This window comes from Chelon labrosus, assembly GCF_963514085.1.
Source record: "Chelon labrosus genome assembly, chromosome: 2".
Taxonomy (NCBI): Eukaryota; Metazoa; Chordata; class Actinopteri; order Mugiliformes; family Mugilidae; genus Chelon; species Chelon labrosus.
The window spans coordinates 5,646,834-5,672,420 of NC_140338.1; the positions used below are offsets into that span (position 1 = coordinate 5,646,834).

Consider the following 25,587-nt stretch of genomic DNA (forward strand, 5'->3'; position numbering starts at 1 on the left):
TCCTGCTGAGCGATGTGTGTATACGCGGCGAAAGATGCCCGTTAATGAGAAACTGCATGTTTAAGCTGCTTGTCTGGTGAAATAATGAAAACATCTACTGTCGGTCGGACACGAGAAATGTCAACGCTGGCAACTTTTTATGGGACGATAAGTGGATTGTGCAGTTGACAGCTGCTGATGGGATGGGGGGTTTTAATCTGAGGATGTGTTTGTTTACCGACTACCGCTTCCGAGGTCAATAATGTACAGTATGTGCGGCAGGCATGCAGCATAGTGAGCTTCCAATCATATTGGACACACACATACACCATCCGGATCCATGTTCCATACTGCATATTTCCAGTGGATCCAAGTCTTACCTCCTAAATTAAAAAAACATTTCATGAAACCTGGCGGATGTGAAGACATGTCCTAAATCAAATATTCTACCTCTGAAGGTCAGTTGCTTAAGTTTCCTCTCACAGATGTGGAAGTGCAGGTAGACTCACATATAGGAGATGTTACCGACAAGGACAAGGTGAGCAAAATAATTAAATAAATGAAATAAAATCCAAGCTGCAAAGTTGTGTAGAGAATTTAAAGCAATTCTTGTATCTTTCTGGCATTTTTTGTCATCTTAAAATGCTCCGCTGTCACCACTTGCGAGTTGTGCGCATCTTTGGCAGAGATACCACATTTTTATACCACATATAGGTTTGACTTTTATTTAATGTGCTGTTTTCACTCTATCCTCCACCTTTACTTTCCCAATGCGTCAGGGGAGTAGGGGAGCGTCAAAGGTCAGGCAAGGGGGAAGCGGGTGGGACTTTGGAGGGAGGTGGAGTTGTTCATGGTCAAATTTTTACTAAGTGCTGCGCCAGAAAAGTAAGAATTGCTTTAAAGCTTGCACTTTACTATAAATATAAACTGCAAGAATCCCATGGGATTAACAGCATAGTGAGTAAAGACTAAATCAGGAACATGGATGCTGAGAAAACTCCTGAATTGGCTTGAGATGCGTTTTAATGGCCACACTGGTCGTTATAAATAAGGACTATCAGAGGGCAATTAGGGAGACCCGTTTGGTGGCACATGAAATGAAAGTCGTGGTGTGCTTGGATCCACATTAACATGATACACCATGCCAATCAGCGAAATGATTTGTTTCCCCTGGTACCGTGTGGCTGTGGCCCTGCATGTCTTTTGGCTGTGCTCCAGGACGGTCTTGTGTTTCGTCCAGCTGGCCACCAGCCAGCATCCCAATATCCTCCCTCTCTGCCCTCCTCTATTCACCTCGCTGCATTCAACCGGTGCTAATTTACAAATGAACGAGTGGCTGAAATGAAAAGATGAGAGAAATGGCTCTTGAACGTTTTCCAGCGAGACTCTCACTTTAATGAAACCGGTCTGCAAAACAATTGATTGGTTAATTTGCGGCGCTTCCCGTTGCCTCGTGGCTCCGTGAGGTGAGTCTAGCTCCAGACCTGGAGCTATCGGTCTTCGTAAACCGGAGTTTGAACAAACAGCACGTCATTTAGAAAGCGATAAAGACTGGCTAGCTGGCGCCGGGATCCTGCGTGTTTTATGGGTCTTGGATCAGAAGTTTGTTTTAATTCACTGGATGAGGCGCAGTTGTCCAGTTGAACAGCCTCTTATTGACGGGACTTTAACACCTGAGCTTATTTATTGCTTAATTGTTTAGATATGTGGCCGGTTCTTCAACACGACAGATCCAGTGCTCCCGAGAACAACTACAAAAACAGACTTGTCAAAGTAAATGTACCAATTGGTCCCTTGTGACCCTGCGTTTTCATTTTGAAGAATATATTTGCCACGGTTTGTACTGTACATCCAGCCTTCCACTTGCACAATCTTTAAGAATTTTAACCCCCTACTGTTGTGAATGGTGGCCAACAAAAGGCCAAATGTGGGGCTATGTGTCGTTTTTGTTGGGGCTATGACCCAAGGAGCTATGACCAAAGGCCCTGCTGACAACTGGTGCATCCTGGATCACCAGTGGGCAGCTCTAAGTACGCAATCCATTAAGGATGCTTCTTCTTCTTCTTGCGCCTGTTCCTCCTTGAAGGAGCATAGGCCACTGGTGGTATTTTTCCACCTTGTCCAGTTCCATCCCAGCCTCTCCAGGCCTCCCCCGACCACATTTACCCTGCGGGTACCACTGCAGGGCTTGGCGTGTGATGGCGGTTTATGCAATGCGTGCCCAGTCCATCCCCATTTCCGTTTCTTTATGTCCACTTCTATTGCGGGTTGCTTTGTTCTTTGCCACAGCTCTTCGTTCTTTATTTCGTCAGGCCATCTGATGTTAAGGATACGTCTGAGGCAGTGGTTGGCTCAGATCCGTAGAGGAGTATGTTTTTTATACTCGAATAGGCGTTGAATAGGCGTATTTTGGTCTTGAGTGTGATGTTACGTGCTCCCCATTGGACCCCGTCGTGCCAAATGCAACTCTTGCCAAGCCTATTCTCCTCCTTACATCCCCCTCTGATCTGCCATCACTTGCTACCTCACTTCATAGTTAAATGAAGAAGTTGACGTCTTCTAGTGGTTGGTGGTTAAACCACCAGGCTGGCCAGTGTCTTGGTGTTAGCCTTGAGCACTTTGGTCTTCTGTGTGCTAATGTGGAGACCTGTTTCAGCTGCCTTCTGTTCTACCACTCTCAATTTTTCTTGCATTTGTTGGTGGTTGTGGGACAAAAGAGCAATATCATCTACAAAGTCTTCCAGTTGTGTAAGCAGGGTCCACTGGATCCCATTTCACCTGTTGTTAGTGGCTTACCTCATGATCCAGTCTGCCGCCTGGAGGAATAGTAATGGGGACAATAAGCAGCCATGAGGCGTAGAAGCATTGAGGATGCATTGAGAGCCAATTGCTCAGACCACATGTAGAGGTTGTCTGGGCAGCGTTGGACCACATTCCTTCATTCCAATGGGAACACAGTGTGTAATCCCAGTCACACTGAAGAACCGCCTGTTCAGCTGATGTTCTCCTCCCGAGCTGCCCCATCCATTTGGCGCTACAATTTCACATCTTACTTCAAAAGTAGGGGAGTAACTTAAGTGATCACAAAACAAGAAGGTGGCTCGTGCGCCAAGTACGGTGCCGGAGAACGGTGCACTGCCAGGAAAAGTGTTCATTAACGGGGAGAGTCTTTTAATATCGTTTGTCCTTGTACTAACGGCACTTAGAAATAGATTTAAACAAGACTAAATTAACAAATGAAATGGCTGATAATGAGTCGTCTACTTGTAATTCTGTCATGTAACACAATCCCAAGCATTAAATGATTTAACTGGTCATGTGTTTGTGTCTCTGCTCCTTCAGGTGAACGGTAGGAACTTGCTGTCTGTGGATTATGATCGATCACTGCGGACAGAGAAGATTTATGATGACCACAGGAAGTTCCTGCTGAAGATCATCTACGATACCCAAGGCCACCCAACACTGTGGGATCCTAGCAACAAGCTGCTGTCTGTTAACTTGACCTACTCCAGGTAAGCACTTCTCTATTAGGGTTTCTATTATTTTTTGTTGTGTCCCACGATCCACTACGCTCAACTCAGTGCTGACAGAATGTAACTCAATGTAATGTTGGCAGAAACATGACTATGTGTGTTTGTCCAGTACGGGACAGGTGACGGGCCTCCAGAGGGGTCCCACCACGGAGAAGTGGGAGTACGACAGTCAGGGAAGAATCATTTCCAGAGTCTTTGCTGATGGAAAGACGTGGAGCTACACTTATCTTGATAAGGTACAGAATACGTACTGGATAGTAAGTTTTTGCGCCCTTTAGAATTTCTTACGTTATGACTTAAGACATCAGAGGATGTAATTAGACAGAGAGAACCCAATCAAACACATGAGACACAGATATTTAGGGGTCCATGCAACGACGTTCTTCGCCTTAATTTTCTGCTTAGCTAAAAGTGTCTGCCCTGGACAAACTACAAGGGTGAAAGGCATCAAACCTGGTAACTTGGTAGAAGTCCTAACAAAAGCAACAATATCTCAAAAACTGCAATGGTCAACTTCATGAAATTTGGCATACACAATCTGTAACATATTGTGTAGACGCCCATCAAGTTGCGTGACATTACGTCTACAGGGGGCGCTACAGGTGACACGGAAACATATCATATGACTTTAAGGCCTATAACTTTTGAAGTATTCACCCAATCCTTATGAAAGCAGCCATCATTGTAATATGCTTGCGTACAATCATGGCAAGTGTTGTGAAATTCGGGCTGTAGGGGGCGCTACAACTACTACATGTTTATATCTCACAAACCACCACAGTAAACTGCTTGAAATTTGGCTATAATAATCTGTGGATGACTCCTTACAGGCCCACCAAGTTCTGTGCAATATGGTCTGTAGGGGGCGCTACTGGTGACACTTAACCTCCAGTCAGGTCTTTTCCCACCTGCTTTAGCCTATGACTCCCTCTAGTGGCAGACTGAGGCAATGGCATCTGTGGAAGACTGCATAAAAGCCCACCAATTTTCGTTGCTTCCGACCCGCCTGACTCTCATTCACTTGTCAGCCAAACTAGTCTTCCGCAGACACTTTGCCTCCTTTCAGGCCGTGTCCGACCCGCTTATGCCTCTGCGTCCCGCTCGGGGACGACCCCGCCGCGGCATGGGCCCCTTTATGATCGCTTGCGATCATGTAGTATAGTTTTGTGTTTGTCAAGAAAAAACATTTATACATATCAGTAAATTGCAAAAGTAAGTGAACCCTTGTTTTCAGTATCTGCTGTGACTTCCTTACTAAACGTTTCCAGTAACTGGTTGGAGGAATTTTAGCCCATTCCTCAGAACAGAACCACTTCATGTTGGTGGGTTTCCTTGGGTCCTTCCACAACATTTCTATTGGATTAAGTTCAGAGCTTTGACTTGACTAAACATTCATCTTGTTCTTCTTTAACTGTTCTTTTGTTTAACAGCTTGTTCGCTCGACGTCTCATTGGATATATCCAGACCTTTTTATTTTTGAGTTCAGGGCATAATTCAGCATCCATTGGTCCATCATTGATGGCAAGCCGCCTTGGCTCTATGAACATGTGTTGTGAAAATCAGACCGTGACAAATCCTGGATATTTATTTATTTATTTTTAACAAAATGGGCGCTGAACGACACCTGAGTCTCATTACACTGATTGGAATCACGTTTGAACAGACTAATTTGACCTTGCAATGAACTAAAACTGCGCTTACTTTATTTTTGCACCTCACTGATATGTAATATTGGCTCATTTTCCTGAATCAACAAATAGACATGTCTAATATTTCTCTTTCATGTCTTTGTTTGGGTTCTCTTTGTCTACTTTCCCGGGAAAATCCGCTGATGTTTTAAGTAATTTTTATACAGAAATGTAGGAAGTTCTGAAGGATGCAAAAAGTTTTTAAGCGGCACTGTACATGCACACATCACTCAACACACAGTAAACATTACACAACTTTAGTTTGACAGACTTTTACTTCAGCTGCTTAGATTAACAACCCCTTTGTGCATGCAGCGTAGTTGTGCATCATCTTTAATGCTCAGCAGGAACGTGTAGAGGGATACTAAGAAGAGATTTAGATAAAAACCTTTTTAAAGGAACATCTTTCATGCATGGCAGACCTGTGTGCTTCAAAGAGAAGCCACTACCACAGACACGTGTTTAAACACTTTCCATCTCAAGGAGGAACTGTCACAGGAATGCTTCTCAAATCTACAGAGACTGGATAAAAAACAAAAGATAAAGCACATGCATATACAACCTCCACACACACACAAACACAAAAACAGTTTGTCCTCACAAAGCAAGGTTACGGTGTTTGCCATAAATTCCGGTTAAACAAAAGCAAGCCCCGCTAATTGAAGCGTTTTCCCCGGTGTAAAATGTACTGTCACAAAGTTAGTGAGGTTAAAAAACAAAACACAAAACAGCAACACAAAGACCGTACTAACAAACAGAGAGGGGGAAGAGGAAGAGGAATCGCTTGACATAGTTAAAAAGGTCCCTCGTTTGGGGTCAATTTGACCCCATTCAGCGTTTAATGTCTCTAAATATAACTACTTTTCTATGTTTGCATCTGTGTTGTTTGGGGACAATTTGACCCCAGGCTCCTTTATCTGTATAGAGCTCTGGGCGTCACATGACTTTTTTTGTTGACACCACTATATTGGCGCCAGGGTTCACCCTAACCCTAACCCTAACCCTGATTTCAGGGTTTTCTCTCAGAGTTTACTGTGCACTTTAAACAAATAGAAATTGACCAGTACAAGGCAAAACTCAACAGATTATTGAGCACGGACCCTTATCGTGCCCCAGGTGTGCTTTTTTTGAGCACTGAACCAGCCGGCACAGACAACTTTCCTGTGTCCGCGCAGGAAAGTATCCGGATTATCCGTATCCTTATTCATATCATTATCTTATTCATATCGTTATCCGTAAAAATTCTGAGGAGGTTCATGACAATAGCACAACTAGTGACAACTATGACAAGTAACTGTTTAATCCTGGATTTCTTTCTCATTCTGAGTAGTTTTAGTGCTGAATGAGCAACACTCCTTTGTAATCCACATTATAAACATTAGCCTAACTTGCCTTAATGAAAAGAAATCTGTTGGACATGGTGTTAAATACAAAAAAAGTCATTACACTTGGAAAATGCTGGATTCTGTACCTAATTTACCGTGATCTCTACACAAGACAAATCCATTTCTTGAGGGATCCCACTGCTCCGTTTTCTTGTTTTATTGCAGTAATCCACATCTACCGTCTTGCAGGATCTTTGGGAATCCTATAAAATCCTATAAAACGATTTCCCCTTTGCTTGTCCCCAGATATTCTGACATCCTGGGGCACAAAGGCTGTCGACTATTTTTTGATGTAACTGGTATAAGGACAAATTAGTTAGTTGCTCACAGTTGTCAACCGAATAGTAATTCAAAAAGCGCGCTTTCCTGCCAATATGGCAGTGTAGTGATTGCCGGTGTAGGGTGACGTCAGCTACCAGAGTTCTATAAAACATTTCGGAAATATCAATATTTTAAACACATTTGTTGTTTTGGATGATATTTTGCTGAGATCACTTCAACATGCAACTTTATAATCTTCAAAAAGCCTTAGGGCCCTAACGTAACGTGCTGTGGAGGCGGGAAGATATTGATAGTTCACACGTCATAGGGGTGAAGCAACATGTAAAAGTCTGCACAGCAGCCTTCTAAACCTTCTGAATTTCTCCTTGGTGCTCTGTCTTTCTGCTCTCTCTCAATGTGAGAACATGTCTGAGACAGAGGACGTTGTCGAGGAGGACCCTGGTAATGAGACATCCTCCTCTGATGAGAATGAGACCCTCAGTGTTGACCCTCCTGTTGTCTCTCAACCACCAGTAAGCGCGCTACCTTCCAAAAATGGAAAGTCATTATGGTCCAGCTCCACTACTCAAACAGCAGGCTAGGTTCCAGGCCCCAACTGTCAGCCACGTCCAAGACATTGAATCAGCATTTGAGCTCTTCATAACACCATCAATGAAAAAGGATGACAATTTAGAGGGGGAGTGAGTATAACTGGATAAACTTGGATGTGACCCACTTGCAAGCCTATATTAGGTAGCTCATTTTGGCAGGAGTGCATAAGTCAAAAGGTGAAGCTACAGCAAATCTTTGGGCTGCTGACACTGCAGCGTTCCCCATATAATGTCAACACTAAGGCAGCCCGCCAGGGTCTAATTTACTCCCCCATGGTCTCATAACGAAACGGAAATATTTTTGCACGTCTTAAACAACGCTGTGCTTGTGTTGTGTTTTTCCTCAACCGCCCCCAAAGCCTCCTCCCCCCAGACTCCGTACTGAATTTAACCTGACGGAGAAAACGGCTCGGACGACGTACGGGACTCACGTAACGCCAAGCTAGTTGTATTGTTCACTAACAAAAATCGACGTTACCGCCGCCGTTTAAAATCTGATGTTTGTTCTCTTGATTATTATAGACCATGAAGATTTAAAGTAATTTAAGAGAGTCGATCAAAACCCAGAGACGTAACGTGAGCTAGCTTAACTTTATATGACCTAGCTAGCACAGTTAAAATGATAAGTCGACAGTTTACTCTAAATTACTTTTATTCCCTTATACTTTATTTAGTCTCACATACATTTGTCCATAGAATGCTACGTCTCAGCAGCATTATGTTTAGTATTAATGTACATGAACTGATGAACCGTGCAAGCTGCAGCCATTTGTCGCTTAATCCAATAACCGCGTTGTTACGGTAATTTAAAGACAGAGTGATGAAAATGCACAATCTTATTCTACGTGCGGTAATTTAAACGGGGGGGATAACATCATAGTTGACAGTTAGGTGCTTTTATTTAAGACGGTAGAATTAATCCCCTCCCCCCAAAAAGGGTCTCACAAAATCTAGGGGAAACACTGCACTGGCACCAAACATATGTTATAATTCTTGATAACAGAAATAGATTTTCTTACCAAATGTTATAGATAACAAGAATATGTACTTAGAAATGATATAAAGCCAATTAAACACATCTCTGTCCAGTTTTAGGTCAGTCAGTGAGATTTTATGGTGATCTGCATATTCTGATTCTCCAAAGTTACATAATAGGTCTGCTGGACGTATAAGGGTGGGGTGGGGTGGGGGTGTTGTTTTGTTTTAAAGAGCTATTTAGGTAGTCAACAAACCAACATAAAGTACCTGACACATAAATCTGCAAAATTATTTTAATTATGATCATTTTCGGGAGGTTTAAATTGCTAAAGGATAAAAAAGTGTTTGTAAATTGGAAGGCAACAGGAGGGTTAAAAAGAACGCCTTACAATACAAGTAGTAAAAAAGACCCGTGGACAAGTCTCATTACATGAGACTGACTTCAGGTGCAGATCACAGTTGTGTCGTCCAGAGGAAGTCGCAGATGACAGAACGAGGAGGAGGAGGAGGAGGAGGAGGAGGAGGAGGAGTCTGACGTGGTGTTCCACAAGGTCACGTCATAGTTTATATAGGATTTGTTCACCTTGTTTTGATGCAGAGGGGCACGGAGCAGGTGGTGCACAGAGGTCACGGGTTTTGCAGTGCCATCGGATGGTAATGAAAATGTGGACAGACAGAGCTGCACCTGTGAACATGCACTTCAGTTCTGGATGTGTAACAAGGTGAAATTTGGCAAGTGCTTTCAAAGAGAGGAGAGAGAGAGAGAGAGAGAGAGGCACATCTCACTGTAAATAAATAGTTTGTTTTTGAAAGAATAGGAAAACAGAGCAGTACAAAACAAGCAGCTGTTGTCTCTGAAGGAAAAGAAAAGTGTGAATGTCTCTTAAGGAGGACAAGAGAGAGGATGCTCTTTACTACAAGAGCTGAGGTGTAAAAAAATAAAATAAAACAACAACAAATAGTATGAGGGGGATGAGACAGGAGGGATAAATCAGACACTTTTTGTGTTTGTTAGCCGCCGAAAGACGGAGGGGGAGACAGGCAGCAAACTGCAACGGGCCTCGTTTGTGCGCGGCGAAAAGAAAGAAAGGAAAGAATGATAGAGAGAGATGGAAGCTGCACACACAGGGATATTTAAGGCGGTCTGCAAACACAGAGGCACTACTGCAGAAACAAGACCCAAGGGATGGAGGGAGGGGGCTTAGTTAAAGGATGTAAGACAGAGAGAGAAATAACAGACAGCTACTGTGGATGAAGAGAGACGAGTATGGAGGAAATACATCATAGACTCAGGCTACATTAATATATTATTTGTCTGTTTAATTGAGAATCTGTTTGGTGCTTTGTTGTCCACTCATGCATCCAACTTAGTTTCATTTTCAATGAGAATAAATAGGGAATGAAAAAGAACGGAACTGGCTTTGGATGTTTAATCTGTCCAGATATGCTTCCTGTCCTCCATCCTCCTCCTCCTCGTAACCTTCCCTGTTCTATCACCTGGGACTTCCTCCGGATGACACGACTGTGATCTGCACCTGAAGTCTGCCATACACAGGGAGAAAAGTGATAAAACAGACCTGCACCTGCGCTTCTCAGTACGGCGTCAGAGAAGCAGCTCTGCAGCCGCTCACACCTGCCGCAGGAGCTGCTTCCACCCGGTACAGTGACGGTGTGATGGTATTAAAAGAAAAAAAAAAAAAAAACACCTTCACAGCATTGCCTGCCACGTCCAGATAGGAGAAGGCCGGGTCCAGCAGGTGCTGCATGTGATTGCATCCTCCACACCGATGCAGGGCTGATAAGCAGACTGCAGGGGGTCCAGCCGTGGGTCCAGCGGCAGGCGCAAGTGGTGGAGGGTGACTAAATCATATGAGAAGTCAGAGCCGGCTGCCCACCAGCCTGCCCGCCCGTCTCGTTCAGGGTTGAGTGGATGTGGCTTTTATGGGACAGAGACAAGGCAAGACATGTTCCGGACAAACGGAAACCTTTTTCACCTTCGGTCACAGGATCAGAGAGGATTGAGAAGGAAAGACTGGAGAGGAGAACGAGGGAAGGAGGGAGAGTGGAGGATGAGCAGGGGGAGGAAAAAGACCTCTTATTATTAGGGTTGAATTTCAACTCTGCAGTTATTTTATTTATTTATTTTATTTTTTGATAAAGTAGCTCAGCGCATAATTTAATTAAACTAGATAAATAAATCCGTTTATAGTAGGTTTTATACATGACAGTATATACATAGTGTCATGTCTGTGTTTCTACACTTTCAGGGTGAAATATAAAGAACCAAGTTATTAATGAATAAAAAGAGAAACCGACTAAAGCACAAGAGACTGACGTGAAAGGAGTGGAGTAAGATGAGGAAAAAGAGGATAGGAAAGGATGAGAGATCATTCAGTCAATAAACCAGTCATATTCTAAAACATCCTGCCACACGCCTTCCAATCCACAAATTTTTCATTCAGTCTCTTCTTCCATTTGTCTCTTCGTGTTCTTGTTGGAAACAGTAAATTTATCACAGAGTGCATCCGATTGGATGCAGCATAGATAGGGGGACCCCTCGGTCCCCTACACTAAAAGGAGGAGGTTTAACTGATGTTGAAATACATCAGATTAGTTTTAAGGTGCATTTACTCTCATATTTCTCCAATATTTCTTGCAATTTTGCATTTAACCTTGGTTCAGTTTGTGTCCACAGGGCGATCGAGGCAAAGTTCTGACTGGTCATAATGTTTGCAGGTCAAATTGGATTTCAACAAATTGGGAAATAGTCAAATTAAAAATGGAAATCACCCTTGAGTATAGGCACAAACATTTATTGCTGCCCTGTGGTTCATGTGCCAGAGTAGAAAACTGTACACTGATCAGCCACAACATAATGACCACTGACAGGTGAAGTAAACAACATTGACCATCTTGTGACAATTAAATGTTCTGCCGGGAAACTTTTGGACCTGGCATTCATTGGTATGGATGTTACTTAGACATGTAGCACCCACCTAGACCAGACCAGGCACCCCCACCCCATAGCAATGACAACCTTTTAATGGCAGCAGCCATCCCCACACAAAAAAAACGCTTTAGGAACAAGTCAAAAAAACATGAAGAACAGCACAAGGCGTTGACCTGGCCTCCAAATTCACTAGATCCCAAACTGATCAAGTACCTGTGGGATGATCCACAGAGGCCCCTCCCCTCAAAGGCCCCCCACTAACAACATGTTGTTGCCAGACACCACAGGACACCCTCAGAAGGCCCATGTCCATTCTCTGATGAGACACCACAAGGGAGACCTGCACAATATTAGAACATTAGGTCATAATGTTATGGCTGATTGGTATATGATGAGAAGGAGCTCTGCTGCTGCCAGACTTCTCTGTAGAGCATCAACTCCTTCAAAGAAGCATCAGTTAAACTTCTTTGTTTTATAATATTAAGGTAGTTGTATCGGTCCGTGTGTCCACACCACAAACTAATCACTCAGGAGAACGACTGCAATCAGCCTGAGTCCAGCCTCTCTAACGGGGCTCAGCTCGCTTCACTTTTTTCCACAACAGTGTGATTTCTGAGTTCACACCCGAACAAACAAACCGACCTGAGGGAGAAACTCTCCCGGTTTTGGAACAAACAAAGTAGCCACAAACTGCTGTGAGTTTAAATCCAGCAAGCATCAAAAGCAAGAGAGCTCAGCACAACCTCCTCATGAGCCAGTTATGCAGGTTGATAAAGTCACATAGCGGGCGCTTGTTTGTTTAGTTGGAGGTTCTGGTCAAATCTTTACTTCCTGCCCGAGGCAATGACACTCGGGAGAGGATGGAGTTTGTGTAAATTCGTCTTAACAGATTTACCCTGCAGGCAAAGAGCTGCTGCTGTTCCTCTTAAGAAGTTAGACCTTCACTCTCGTTATATTTCAGATTATCACCCACCACTAATCACAGGTTCCTGAACGGCTCATCATTCCTTTAAGCTTTTGTCCTGTCGTCTTCTTCCTGTAGCGTTGCCTGGCTAAGCACCAGCGCTCCAATGTCGGTACACATGTTGTTTCACGTTTACGTGTAACCTGTGTGTACACTTAAAGAAGTGTTGGGCTTTATTTTCCTGAAGGTTTGTTGAGAAGGGACCGACCACAGCCGGTTCCCTTGATGCTTTTGATGCTTTTTAGTTTCATAGCAGTCCTGGCTTCCTTTGTGCTTCAGTGCGTGACTGTTCAATACCTTCCCCACCTGTTGTCCAACTCCTCACACACAGCACAAAAGCAATCTGCGGCAGACAGAGCCCTGACCCTGCAAAAGGCAACACATCACCTTTTATTTAATGTGTAAATGAAGAAAACACACATGCATTGGTCAGTTTCCCAAAAGCCAAAAGTTTTCATGACCTTGGAATGAGTTTGGAATAGTTTTTAGGTTTTGAAGTTGTTTTCTGAAATAAGTGCACATGCCAACTACTGTGTGGCTTTTAAAAACGTTTACTGGACAAACTGGAAGCTGACACGTTTATTTCATTTAAACTCATCACCACAAACTGTTCAGTTTATTTTGGCGTTTTTAGTCAATAGACCTCATTTATTTCAAATTAGATGTCATTTTCATCAAGAATAAGAAGAAATTCTGATCAATTTGGGTTATATATATATTGATGGATTATGCTTCAGTGGTGCCTCACAGCAAGAAGGTCCTCGGTTCGAATCCCTAGGGCAGAGAGGGTTAGATTCTCAGGGCCTTTCTGTTTGGAGTTTGCATGTTCTGGATGCTCAGCGCTGGGTCAGGGTTGCATATTTTTTAATAGTTTTTATTTTTTAATAGTTATCTCATAATTTTACATTTTTGGACAATTTCTACTCATTGACTTTGTAGATATTCATTCATCTTCTGCAACCGCTTGTTTCTGTGAAGGGCCGCGGGGAGCTGGAGCCTAAACCAGTCGTCATTGGGCGAGAGGCGGGGTACACCCTGGACAGGTCCCCAGTCTATCACAGGGCTAACACAAAGAGACAGACAACCAGTCACACTCACACCTACGGCCAATTTAGAATCATTAGTAGATAGTATCATTGTCATTATTATTATACTTCTTTTGGACCATCGAACCATTGAACCATTGAACCAACATTGGGTCATATTTGACCCATGCAGCTATACATCTGAAGACACAATATTCGGTTAAAGTAGTGACCATTGATTTTATCTGCCAAGAACGTATTAAGGAACCACTCGTGTTATTTTCAAAGCAATTCCATCAAATGTAAATGTACATATGAGAGGTATTTCTGAAATACCCATTGAAAATGCATCAAATTTGACCGAAAGAAATACAGGAAGATTAAGGAGCAGCATTACTGAGATTAATGAACCCTAATTATTGTGCAAAGCCTCAACATTATATAATAATAATAATAATTGAACCTTTAATTGTCCCGCAATGGGGAAATTGCAGTTCCTGCTGTTTGACCCCTCAGCCATGGACACAGCGGGAGGCGAACCTGGGACCCCTGCACCTCTAACCACTCCACCACAGCTCCCCCTTACATATTAAAATGCAGGCTATTTTGAAACCACAAGCAGCTAATAATGTGCATAAATAGCGTCAGTGTTTCCTTCCCCTCCGCTGCCATGCCTGATGTGGGCAGAAAACAGGCAGTTTCTGTCAAATGTAACGACGCACTAAAACCAGCCATAACTGACACTAATCCAGGGACAGCTTTAGTCGTTGTTTTTAAATTAATTCTACCAGACCAGACAAAAACCTGTGATTACTGCTTAACAGAAAGGCATTTACCAGTCAGACCTAATGCAATACACCTACTACATCTGACAGGGAAGGCTTGAAGATCCTAATAACGAAGGAGGTGTTGCGTTGATTGCTGTGAAAACAATCTTTCTAATTGATTTGTTTTCCTGCTTGGAAACAAATCTGCAGGGAGGCCAGAGGGCCGGTGACGTGGATGAATCTGGATCTTAGGAAACACGTAACATGCACAGACCCCAGCTCTGCCATAGAGGTGCTGTTAGCTGGCTGCTAACGTCCCCCGAGCGCCGCTACTTAAAATGCAAGGCGAGCTGTCTGACTGCACCGGGATCTTTGCCAGTGGGGCCTGTGGGAGCCCAGCAGATGGTGCAAAAATATCAAGATATTTATCTAATAAAAGCTGATTAAAGGTTGTACCGCCAGCCGCGCTTGATTGATTCATTCGTAACCTTTTTATTTTCTATAGAAGAAGTTTGATATTGGCGTCCCTTCTGTATGTTTTACAGTTCTGTTTTTGATTTAGGTCTTCTGGCCGTCAAACTAGAAAGACGTCTTGTTAACCATCTTCTGTTTCTCTCTCTATCAGTCCATGGTCTTGCTGCTGCACAGCCAGCACCAGTACATCTTTGACTATGACTCGGGGGACCGTCTGTCGGCCGTCACCATGCCCAGCGTGGCCCGGCACACCATGCAGACCATCCGATCCATAGGCTACTACAGGAACATCTACACCCCCCCAGAAAGCAATGCCTCTGTGACGGTGGACTACTCTGAAGATGGACAGGTGTGTGCATGTTGGGTTGATGTTTCTCATTTTGAATTATGAACTTCCACCGCGGCCAGCTCCTACACAGCGGTCCTGATGAAGTGTTTGTGTAACAAGCTTTGTTCACTTGTGGTCAGCGACCCATCAGTCTGATCATCTTCTATTGATCTCTTTGTTTCCAGCTCCTCAGAGTTGCTCATCTTGGCACTGGTCGCCGGATACTGTACAAATACCGCAAGCAGGTATTTAATTTCATGTTTTTCATGGTTCTCACATCATTTATGAAGAGTTACCTGTGTTATTTCGAATATAAATGCCTTTATTTGTCAAACGAAAAAGAAGGAAAACCGTAAAGACAAGCTCCAAGACAAGCTTAAACAGCTCCAACGATCACTGTCTAACACGCCACGACTGATCCTCGACCCTCCTGTTTCGTTGCCCTCATCAGAACAAGCTGGCGGAAATCCTTTACGACTCGACGCGGGTCAGCTTCACATACGACGAGACGGCCGGCGTCCTCAAGACCGTCAACCTGCAGAGCGAGGGCTTCATCTGCACCATCCGGTACCGCCAAATCGGCCCGCTGGTCGACCGGCAGATATTCCGCTTCAGCGAGGACGGGATGGTGAACGCGCGCTTCGACTACACCTACGACAACAGCTTCAGGGTGACCACCATGCAGGCCGTGATCAACGAGACGCCGCTGCCCATCGATCTGTATCAGTTTGACGACATATCTGGGAAGGTGGAGCAGTTTGGGAAGTTTGGAGTCATCTACTATGATATCAACCAGGTGAGACAGAGTTGGCTGAATTGATTTACACCGATTAGGCATAACATTATGACCTATGTCCTAATATTGTGTAGGCCTCCATTGTGCCTCCAAAACAGTTGTGACTCATCAGAGAATGGACATGGACCTTCTAAAGGGGGGCCTGTGGTGTATGGCAAAAGAATATTGTTAGTGGGAGGCCTTTGGGTCCTATGGGTTGAGGGGCGGGAGGGGCCTCTGTTGATCGTCCCACAGATACTTCCCATAGTTTGGGATCTAGTGAATTTGGAGGCCAGGTCAACACCTTGTGCTGAGTTGTTCCAAAAGTGTTTTTGCTGCTGGGGATGGCTGCTGCCATCAAGGAGTGTCATTGCTATGGGGTGGGGGTGCCTGGTCTGGTCTAGGTGGGTGCTACGTGTCTAAGTAATATCCACACCAGTGAATGCCAGGTCCAAAAGTTTCCCAGCAGAACATTGGATTGTCACAAGATGGTCAGAATAGCACAGAAACCACTCACTGGGATGTTTTGGACGGTAAATTGATCCATTGGTTCTCAGATTCACTGTGTTGGATACAGGTGTAAAGGGAGGATTTGGGCAAAATCTCATATTGGATTTACTGAGTTGGAGTATTTCTAAAACCTCTAGGCTTCGTGGAGTCCCAGAAAGTGTTTGCCAACACAGGCCAGAACTTTTTTTTAAAAAATTAAAGTAGTTTTGCTTCCAAGGTTGCCAAGTGTGGTACATTCACTCACTACTACTCATGTATATAAATGGTATAATGTGTGTTTTGCTTAGTTTTTTTTTGCGCCAGATTTGGTAGGATTACTGTATGGATAACGAGGCTTAGAGAATTTCCAAATTCTCCCAGGTTTCTCTTATCCATTGAGTCCAAGGTTGTTCATTTTGGTCTAACACTTGTGCAACTATTACTCACTAAACCTGTTGGATGTTTTTTGAGAATTATCCTTGGGCTTAAGGGTTTAAGGGATCTGCTGCTAATCTGTTGGTGCCCAACACAACAGGAAACCTTTGGAGGTCTTCTAGAGTTCATGCCTTGAGGGGAGTTGGAGTTGTTTTGGCAACATGTGAGGAGTAGTCATAAAGTTTTAGCTGAGCATACCACCACATTCTGAAGGGTTTTGCAAATAAATATTACAGTGATGATATCACATAACGATGAATTGGCCAGCTATAGATAACCAGGTTTACTGCCATAGCTTCTTCTTGCCCGTACTGCTGTTTAGTGAGAGTGGAAAAAGTTCCTTAAATATCTGTAATAGTCCAAACTTTTCTTTTAATTATTTTTTTTTTTCAGATCATCTCCACGGCTGTGATGACCTACACTAAACACTTTGACCAGCACGGCCGCATCAAGGAGATCCAGTATGAGATTTTCCGGTCGCTGATGTACTGGATCACCATCCAGTACGACAACATGGGCCGCGTCACCAAGCGCGAGATCAAGATCGGGCCGTTCGCCAACACGACCAAATACGGCTACGAGTACGACGTCGACGGACAGCTGCAGACGGTGTCCCTCAACGAGAAGATGATGTGGAGGTAGCAAGACGAGCGTTAAGCTGATTTAAAAAGAAAAACACCAGAAGTTGATAATGCGTGATGTTAACATTAGCGTTTCTGACCTTCCAGATATAACTATGACCTGAACGGGAACCTGCATCTGCTGAACCCTGGGAACAGCGGCCGGTTGACTCCTTTACGCTACGATCTGAGGGACAGAATCACTCGCCTGGGAGACGTTCAGTACAGGCTGGATGAAGACGGCTTCCTGAGACAGAGAGGAGCTGAGATATTTGAATACAACTCAAAAGGTTGGAATTAGTATTTTGCACTTAACCCTCAGGAGTCAGCTTAATTCACTACCCTCTTCAGTCATTAAGGACAAAGAGTACTTCTGATTAATTTTTTTTCTGCTTTCTTCTACATAAATCTTTTAAACAACTTTAGCCCTGTTCAAAACTACCAAACATTCAATCAGTTTGAGGATTTTATCCCTTTAAATAGCAGTTTGATTAATTCTCACTGAGAAAAAATGTCCACTTCCAAAAGCTGCTATAAAATAGTCTAGATTAGTATTTTTTTCTACTTTGTTTGGTTAAATCTTTTGATCAACTTCAGTCCTGATCAAAAATATCAGATATTGAATAATTATCATATTGTAAACCTTTAAATGCCAATTTGATTACGTGATACTAATACTTTTAAGAAAGAAAACACACAAAAAATAAGTTATTTTCCATATAACAAATGCTTTGGGGCTGGGGGATTTATTTTTTAGTCAGTCTTGGATATGTCAAAGATTATCTAAAATACTGACTTTGATGCACTATTCATTTTGTGTAGCATCAGATTTAAAATTTACTATCCTCTCAAAGGGGAATTGCCGTTTTTTTACAACCTGGACCTTATTTCTGGCACAAAATACGATCGTTTACTCACCCATATAACTTTGGTGTCATTTGGAGTCAAAGCCAAAGTTATATGGGTGAGTAAACGGTCGTATGTTATGCCAGAAATAAGGTCCAGGTTGTAAAAAACGGTAGCTCCCCTTTAAGTCACTTTAACAGTTTTTTGGAAGTGGACATTTTTGTCCTTAATGACTCAAGAAGGTAGTACGTCTTCATAAAAGCATCTCATATACTGTAAAAACAATTTATACAGTATATGACACATAAAATAAGAGCATGCGTTTTGTTTCAGTCCATATTTAAATTAACGTAATAACGCAGTTATCGGATTTAGCGTCAAATAGCATAAGCCTGTGCAGTTTATTTACATTAATACTTACTTTGCTCTCATAAAGTTAAGCTAACTCATGTTACGTCTGGAGTCGTTTCCTCCGGGTTAGACCAGCTCTCTTTAAATAATTATAAATCTCCATGGTCTAAATAAATCAAGAGCACAAACATCGGGTTTTAAAAAGTCACGGTAACATAAAATTTTACTGGTGCACAACACAAAAACTACGTGAGTTGTCCGAACTGCAAAAAACAGTCCATCCAACATCTACATTTTCCAGATTTTACACATCATATTTTACTTTTACTTTTTACTTTAACGTGTGGTCATTGTCTTCTTCTTCTTCTACCACATCATTGTCTCTAAATCAGGTCTTCTAGTTCGCGTCTACAGTAAAGCAGCCAGCTGGACCATCCAGTACCGCTACGACGGCCTGGGTCGGCGCGTGGCCTCCAGAAACAGCCTGGGACAACACCTGCAGTTCTTCTACGCCGACCTCAACTACCCCACCAGGATCACCCACGTCTACAACCACTCCAGCTCTGAGATCACGTCCTTCTACTACGACCTGCAGGTAGCTGCCCCGCAGATACAGCCGCTAACACAGCAGTGAAATTAGACCCAGGAAGTAGATAAAAAAAAAAAAAAAAAAAAGAACATTTGATTTCTTCTGCCACTGTTAATGAGTCAAGTTTGGATTTCACTCTCAACTTTTGACTGATTGTCCAGCAGGTTTTCCCTCCAGTGACCAAAGATGGAAACATTTATACATTTATTAAAATATCTTTTGCTCGTTTTAAATGTTTCACGGGTTAGGGAATCTGTAACACCGGTTTAATGTGATTAATGAAGTGAGTGAGTCTGCAGCAGCAGAGCCTGCAACAATTAATAATTATAGTGGCATCATTTCCAGCTCGTCTGTATCTGTGTTACTTGTGAATTCACAGAATAAAAAAAAAAAACTCAGTAAAATCACATTTGTTCTTATTATATTCATGTGTATAATTGCGTTTTTTTATTATTAATTGCACAGGGTCATGTGTTTGCAATGGAGATCAGCAGTGGAGATGAGTTTTATATTGCGTGTGATAACACCGGGACTCCACTGGCCGTCTTCAGCAACAATGGACTCCTGCTCAAACAGGTATGTATGTGTGTGTTACCATGAGAGGCACGTCTGTTGTGTTTCTTACTGTCAGATTATAAATCTCTTTGTGTGTGTGTGTGTAGGTGCAGTACACGGCGTATGGCGAAGTGTACTTTGACTCCAACCCTGACTTTGTGCTGGTAATTGGTTTCCACGGAGGCCTGTACGATCCTCTGACACGACTGCTGCATTTCGGAGACAGAGATTATGACATCCCCGCGGGGAGGTAAGGCCTTCCATCATGGCAGTTTGCTCGCTTCGTGTCCGAGCGTGACAACACCGCCGCGGCTTTGTCGGCGTCGCATCTCACTCGTGTGCGTTTGTCGTTGAAGGTGGACGACTCCCGACATCAGCACGTGGACGCGCGTCGGCAGAGACCCTCAGCCCTTCAACCTGTACATGTTCAGAGGCAACAATCCCATCAGCAAGATTCATCAGGTCAAAGAATACGTCACAGGTAACTGACTGAAAGACTGTCACATTAAAAAAACACCACAGAGGTAGACGATAGAAGATAAGATAGTCCATGAGAACAACGTGAAGCAGGAATTAGTTGATGGCTACGAATCAGATGCTTCTAAAGTAAAAGCAGATTCATTTTAAAAGAAAATACGATAGAAGCCAGTGCTGTGTTGGATTCTGTGTCTTTAACCTGAAGACTGAACTGGAGACGTGGATGAATTCTTAAATATGTGACAAGAACTAGTTCAAAGTTCAGTTCACACAGATAAAAGTGAACTAGTTCAAGTTCATAGTTCACATTTTTTAATTTTGAACTAAGGTCATAGACTTCAAACTGAACAGTTCACCTTCATTTGTTCTTTTTTTTTTTTTTTTTTTGTTAATGAGCAGCTTTGAGCTGTTCTTGTTCATTCATCCCCAGACCATCATTTCCGCCAGGATCTATGCGGCTTTTTTGAATAACCATTGACAGTATATACTAGGAAATAACTAAACTGTTTGTATTATGTTTATGAACATAGACGCTGTAACCTACGTACATAGCTTACGCCGGTGCGAGCTACTTATACTTGTGTGATCGTCAGTGTTAGGGAGGAATTTGTGGTGATGCCGATGAAGAAGAAGTACCAGAGTCCTGTATGTCTTATGCTTGAAGGAGTTTATTTAGGCTCGATCGAGGAGAACAGAAGATTCGTCATCACAACTTAAGTGCATGAGTCCACCTCAATTCTAAGGGTCAAACAGTAAAGCTCAGATTCTTATACTAGAAAGGTGGGCCGAGGCAGGGGGGGGATGTGTTAACATCCAATTGGCTATAGTACATAAACATGAAGATAAGGATTCACACCAGCTAGGAAATACAAAGTGTCATCCAGTGACGGAGGGCGTTATCATCTAACTCTACAGCTGTGTCTGTAGACAGCCAGAGAGTGAGATTGAAGACGCCAAAGAGGGACCATGGCCTTGGCATGTTCCTCAGAGAGAAAATAGGGCAGATAACTGACCCCAGCAGTAATCTAACAGAAACTGCAAAAACTATCTATAGGCAAGTGAAATTATTCTCTAACAGTCAGTCTGGCTCGTTCTGTAACAACACCACCCAAACACTAGTCGGCGATTTGTCTTTTTTGCCAGTCGGGTTCATTTTTGTTTCTACTTCCTGCTTCACTTGAAACGGAAACATTCGCTGAAATTTCACAGAAGTCGAGTCGTACAAATGTTTGCATCTCCGAACCTCCTCAGTTAACCTTTCCTTGAAGTGTTCCATCTTTATTGATCCAAAACAATCAATTTGAAAATTGCAGAGATGGAGAAGCAGCTGGAAATACTACAGTGGAAACATGCTACTACCAAGCAGACCAATCACAGCTCGTGCGGCCTTGCGTTGCGTAATCACATTTCTGGGGAGGTGCACGTCAGGCTACGGCGTTAAATTGACACATGAGTATAAACCGCCCATAAGTGTTGCCAGGAAGTGTTAGTTTCTCATCACCATGAGAAATATAAATATAAGAAACGATGCAATGTTTTCATTCGGGTCAGATCGATGTTGGATAGTTAACAGTGAGCTGCAGTAATGTGAAGCATTCAATGTTTATTAGGGAAACAGCAGCGGTTTGTCTGGTTTTATTATATGGTGTCATAAAAAATACAGAAGGCCGCGGGCTTGTGTTATTGCAGCGTGCTCAGCTGGTGCCTCTAATAATTTATTTGACTCTATTTCTTGTTTTTTTTCTCTTTCTCTGTAGATGTCAACATTTGGTTGGTCACGTTTGGATTTCATCTCCACAACGCGATCCCAGGGTTCCCCATTCCTAAGTTTGACCTGACGCAGCCTTCACTGGAGATGAAGAAGAGCCAGCTATGGGACGACCTGCCCGTATGTACCCCTTTGTTAGACGGCTGGAATAAATAAGGATAAATATGGAGCACGACAGGCTGCTGCGCTGCTGCAGTTGTACTGAAGCCTCATCAGTTGAGCCACATCAGTGCATGTCTTAGTTCCATAAGCAGAAAAGGGAAATAAAACAAAATTAAAATACTGCCATGGACAAATGCACAAAGACTGCAAGGAAACAGAAAAACAGACGTAGCAAATGAGAACGAGATGAGATGGAGATCTGGGCGCAACAACGCATTCAGAAAATTCAAGATGAAAATTAACAACTGAGATGGAAACAAAGCCGTTGAAAATGTAAGAAAGTGTAAGTGATGGCGTGAGGGAACCGAGAAAACCTCACATCCGCGGAGAGGCGAGGAAAAAAAAAATCAGGAAATGGAGGGGAAAGAGAAAGATGTTGGAGGAAATGGTGTAAGAATAATGAGAAAGGAAATGAGGAGAGAAAACAATAAAGAGTCATCGGGCAAAACCAATCGTTCATCCTCTGCTCCCGCCTCTTCTCCGGCGCTCCCTCGTTTATTGGCACCGTTTGTTTGGTGCACAGGTTATCAGGAAGTCACACCTACGCACAAAAAAAAAAAAGAAAGAGATTCAGTCCAGTAAAGATGCTTAGTTCTTAATGGAGTCTTGAATTGAGAGGATGGATGCTAGGGTTATTTCAAGTGTGGCCTTTCTCACCGGGATATTAACAAGCTACAGGGGTGCTGATCGGCCAAACCCACCCAAGTACATGTACAGTTTACATACGATTAAACCTTTAAGGCAAGAGAAACTCTAACCTTCTGGAGCAGGAGCAGGCTGTAGACTCTGGAAACATCCTGTTGAGGAATTAAATGAAGGCAAATGTAGTAAACAGTCTGTAGATGTTCTGGTAGTACCTGTGTTATTACTTTCAGTTCATTCCCCTCCTTTTTCTCTCCACAGTCGATCTCAGGCGTCCAGCAGGAGGTGACCCGTCAGTCTCAGGCCTTCCTGTCCTTCGAGCGTATGCCCGAGATCCAGCTGAGCCGGCGGCATTTGGACCACACCAAGCCCTGGCTGTGGTTCGCCACCGTCAGGTCTCTGATCGGAAAGGGAGTGATGCTCGCCGTGATCCAAGGCCGCGTGGTGACCAACGCCCTGAACATCGCCAACGAGGACTGCATCAAAGTGGCCGCCGTCTTGAACAACGCCTTCTACCTGGAGGACCTCCATTTCACCGTGGAGGGGCGGGACACCCACTACTTCATCAAGACCAGCCTGCCGGAGAACGACCTCAGCGCCCTGCGGCTGACCTCGGGCAGGAAGTCGCTGGAGAACGGCGTGAACGTCACGGTGTCCCAGTCCACGACGGTCATGAACGGGAGGACGAGGCGCTTCGCCGACGTGGAGCTGCAGTACGGCGCCCTGGCGCTCCACGTGCGCTACGGGACGACGCTGGACGAAGAGAAGGCGCGAATCCTGGAGCACGCGAGGCAGAGGGCGCTGTCGAGCGCCTGGGCCCGCGAGCAGCAGCGCGTGAGAGACGGGGAGGAAGGAATACGGCTGTGGACGGAGGGAGAGAAAAGGCAGCTGCTGAGCAGCGGGAAGGTTTTGGGTTACGACGGCTACTACGTCCTGTCCATAGAGCAGTACCCCGAGCTAGCCGACAGCGCTAACAACGTCCAGTTTCTACGGCAAAGTGAGATAGGGAGGAGGTAACACGGCATCAACGACGTCTAATGATTCCACCCACAGACTGTCACTGACTAAGAAATAATCAAGTTTTAACAAAAATGGATGTCACAAGCTGAACTGTCTTAAGACTGAGAACTATCCACTGAAAAGGCCCCGTGTTTGCAAAATAGTTTTTAAGTTGTAGGATTTATAGACTGATGATGACGTAACAATCACTTGATGGCAACTTACCCAAAACACGCTGAAGCTCCAGCTCCAGGTGTGAGGGTGACTCTCTGACCAATGCCTTTTCTCTCTTTTTCTAACTCCTTTTCTTTTTCTCTCTCTCTCGCTCTCTCTCTCTCTCTCTTTCTGTCTTTCACCCTATCGTCTGCCTTCAAACAGCCTGCACGCATGCCCCTCCCCCTTTCTCTCGTAGGCGGGGCTAACCTGACTGCTATATCTGTGCGCTACCTAGCTGTCAAACAGTGGGATGTAGAGACTAAATAGCCGTGAGAGCATTTTAAACAGCTGTAAAGTGTCCGGGCAGTCGACGTTGACGGACGCCCGGGGCTCGTCTCGTCGTCTGACAGATGTTGCAGGTGTCGGATCTCTGCGGGCCCAGATGTGACCCGTCGCCCTTCGTTATAGACCTCTGTGAGCCATGTCTATAGGATCTATTGTTTCCGTGGCTCAAGCCAACGAATGGAACTGTTGTGGACTCTCTGAGAGAGATAGACACAAAAAAAAGGACTACAATTTGTATGAAGGTTATAAAAAAAAAAAAAAGAGACTTTTTTCTGTTTGGACTTTTTGTTTTGTTTTTATATATAAGATTGCATTTGCTTCAGACAAAAAGGGGATATAAAAATGAACAAAAAAGTGTTTACATACTATTACCTATACCACTGTTACTATTATCACCACACCACCGTCACGGGAACGGACCGACATCTGAACGAAAGCGAACTTTGAGTTGTGTTTTTGTTTCTTTCTCACTGGTTCCAGTGATCAGTTCTGAAACCACTCCTCCTCCTCCTCCTCTTCCTCCTCCTCCTCCTCCTCTTCCTCATCATCATCATCATCATCCCCTGAGCTTTTGACAAGGTCGATAAACTCACACGAAGACGAAGGAAAGCAGAATGACCCACGCAGTCCCACGGCTGTGTCTGACTCCACGTGGATGTACTCTCTTTGTGGACCCAGTGGGCTCACCGGTCCCTGGAGACGCTGCTGGTCCCCCCTCCCCTCCCCCCTGCCAGCAGCTCAGGAGACCTTCACTTCGGCAAAATGTGACTCAGCCTCATAACGCATAGACCTTGTGCTTTTATCGGTCAAAGGTAGTAGTGATGCTTGCAATAGAAACATGTTGTCATGGCTTTGGGCGGGGGCTGGGCAGGGGCAGGGGCGGGGGCAGGGCAGGGGCAGGGGCGGGGGAGGGGGAGGGGGGGTTTGCTGTGAGTAGTAACTAATCGTTGCTTCTCTCTTTGTTTTTGCTCGTTTCTCCTTAAAGGGGCAGTGCGTCGCCATCAGTGACATTACCGAGTAACAGTAATAGATCAAAAATCGATGTGGATGTTTTTTCTCATTGATTGTGGGTCTCTGTGCTCTTCTAGAGGAGTTTTCTTTGTGTGTACGTGTGTTTACAAGAGCTGGAGGATCGACTTTAATCATTTCAAAAAGGAAAAATGAAAAAAATAAAATAAAAAAAAGAGGAAAGAGCAGGAATTTTACTCAGAGAGATAACATCATACGCTACCGGTCTTTTTTCAGAGACAACTGAGACGAGCTGACAATGTTTTAATGGGTTTATCTTTTTTTTTTTTGTTCAAGGTTGAGAAATACCACTTATCCGTACATCAATATTAGTCTCAGAGAAAGTAATTTATGTACAGTGTTTCTACGGTAAAGAATAAAAATCCTTGAAACTAGCGTTGTCGGTCTTTTGTTGCGTCAAGGGCAA

General features: G+C 43.8%; 1 protein-coding gene across 2 annotated transcripts in view; it reads left to right on the plus strand.

Moving 5' to 3' along the window:
- The window catches only part of tenm3 (teneurin transmembrane protein 3), a 222,162-nt gene extending 197,158 nt beyond the window's left edge, over window positions 1-25,004 (plus strand). For both annotated transcript variants that reach the window (XM_084560677.1, XM_084560678.1), the window contains 13 exons: window positions 3,322-3,491; window positions 3,622-3,748; window positions 14,767-14,964; window positions 15,129-15,188; window positions 15,395-15,739; window positions 17,036-17,280; window positions 17,371-17,552; window positions 18,852-19,054; window positions 19,514-19,624; window positions 19,711-19,853; window positions 19,960-20,084; window positions 21,838-21,968; window positions 22,914-25,004. In XM_084560677.1, coding sequence (XP_084416803.1) covers window positions 3,322-3,491; window positions 3,622-3,748; window positions 14,767-14,964; window positions 15,129-15,188; window positions 15,395-15,739; window positions 17,036-17,280; window positions 17,371-17,552; window positions 18,852-19,054; window positions 19,514-19,624; window positions 19,711-19,853; window positions 19,960-20,084; window positions 21,838-21,968; window positions 22,914-23,669 — 2,796 coding nt within the window. In that variant the 3' untranslated portion in view covers window positions 23,670-25,004. The remainder of the gene's footprint in view (window positions 1-3,321; window positions 3,492-3,621; window positions 3,749-14,766; window positions 14,965-15,128; window positions 15,189-15,394; window positions 15,740-17,035; window positions 17,281-17,370; window positions 17,553-18,851; window positions 19,055-19,513; window positions 19,625-19,710; window positions 19,854-19,959; window positions 20,085-21,837; window positions 21,969-22,913) is intronic.
- Window positions 25,005-25,587: the final 583 nt, after the last annotated feature.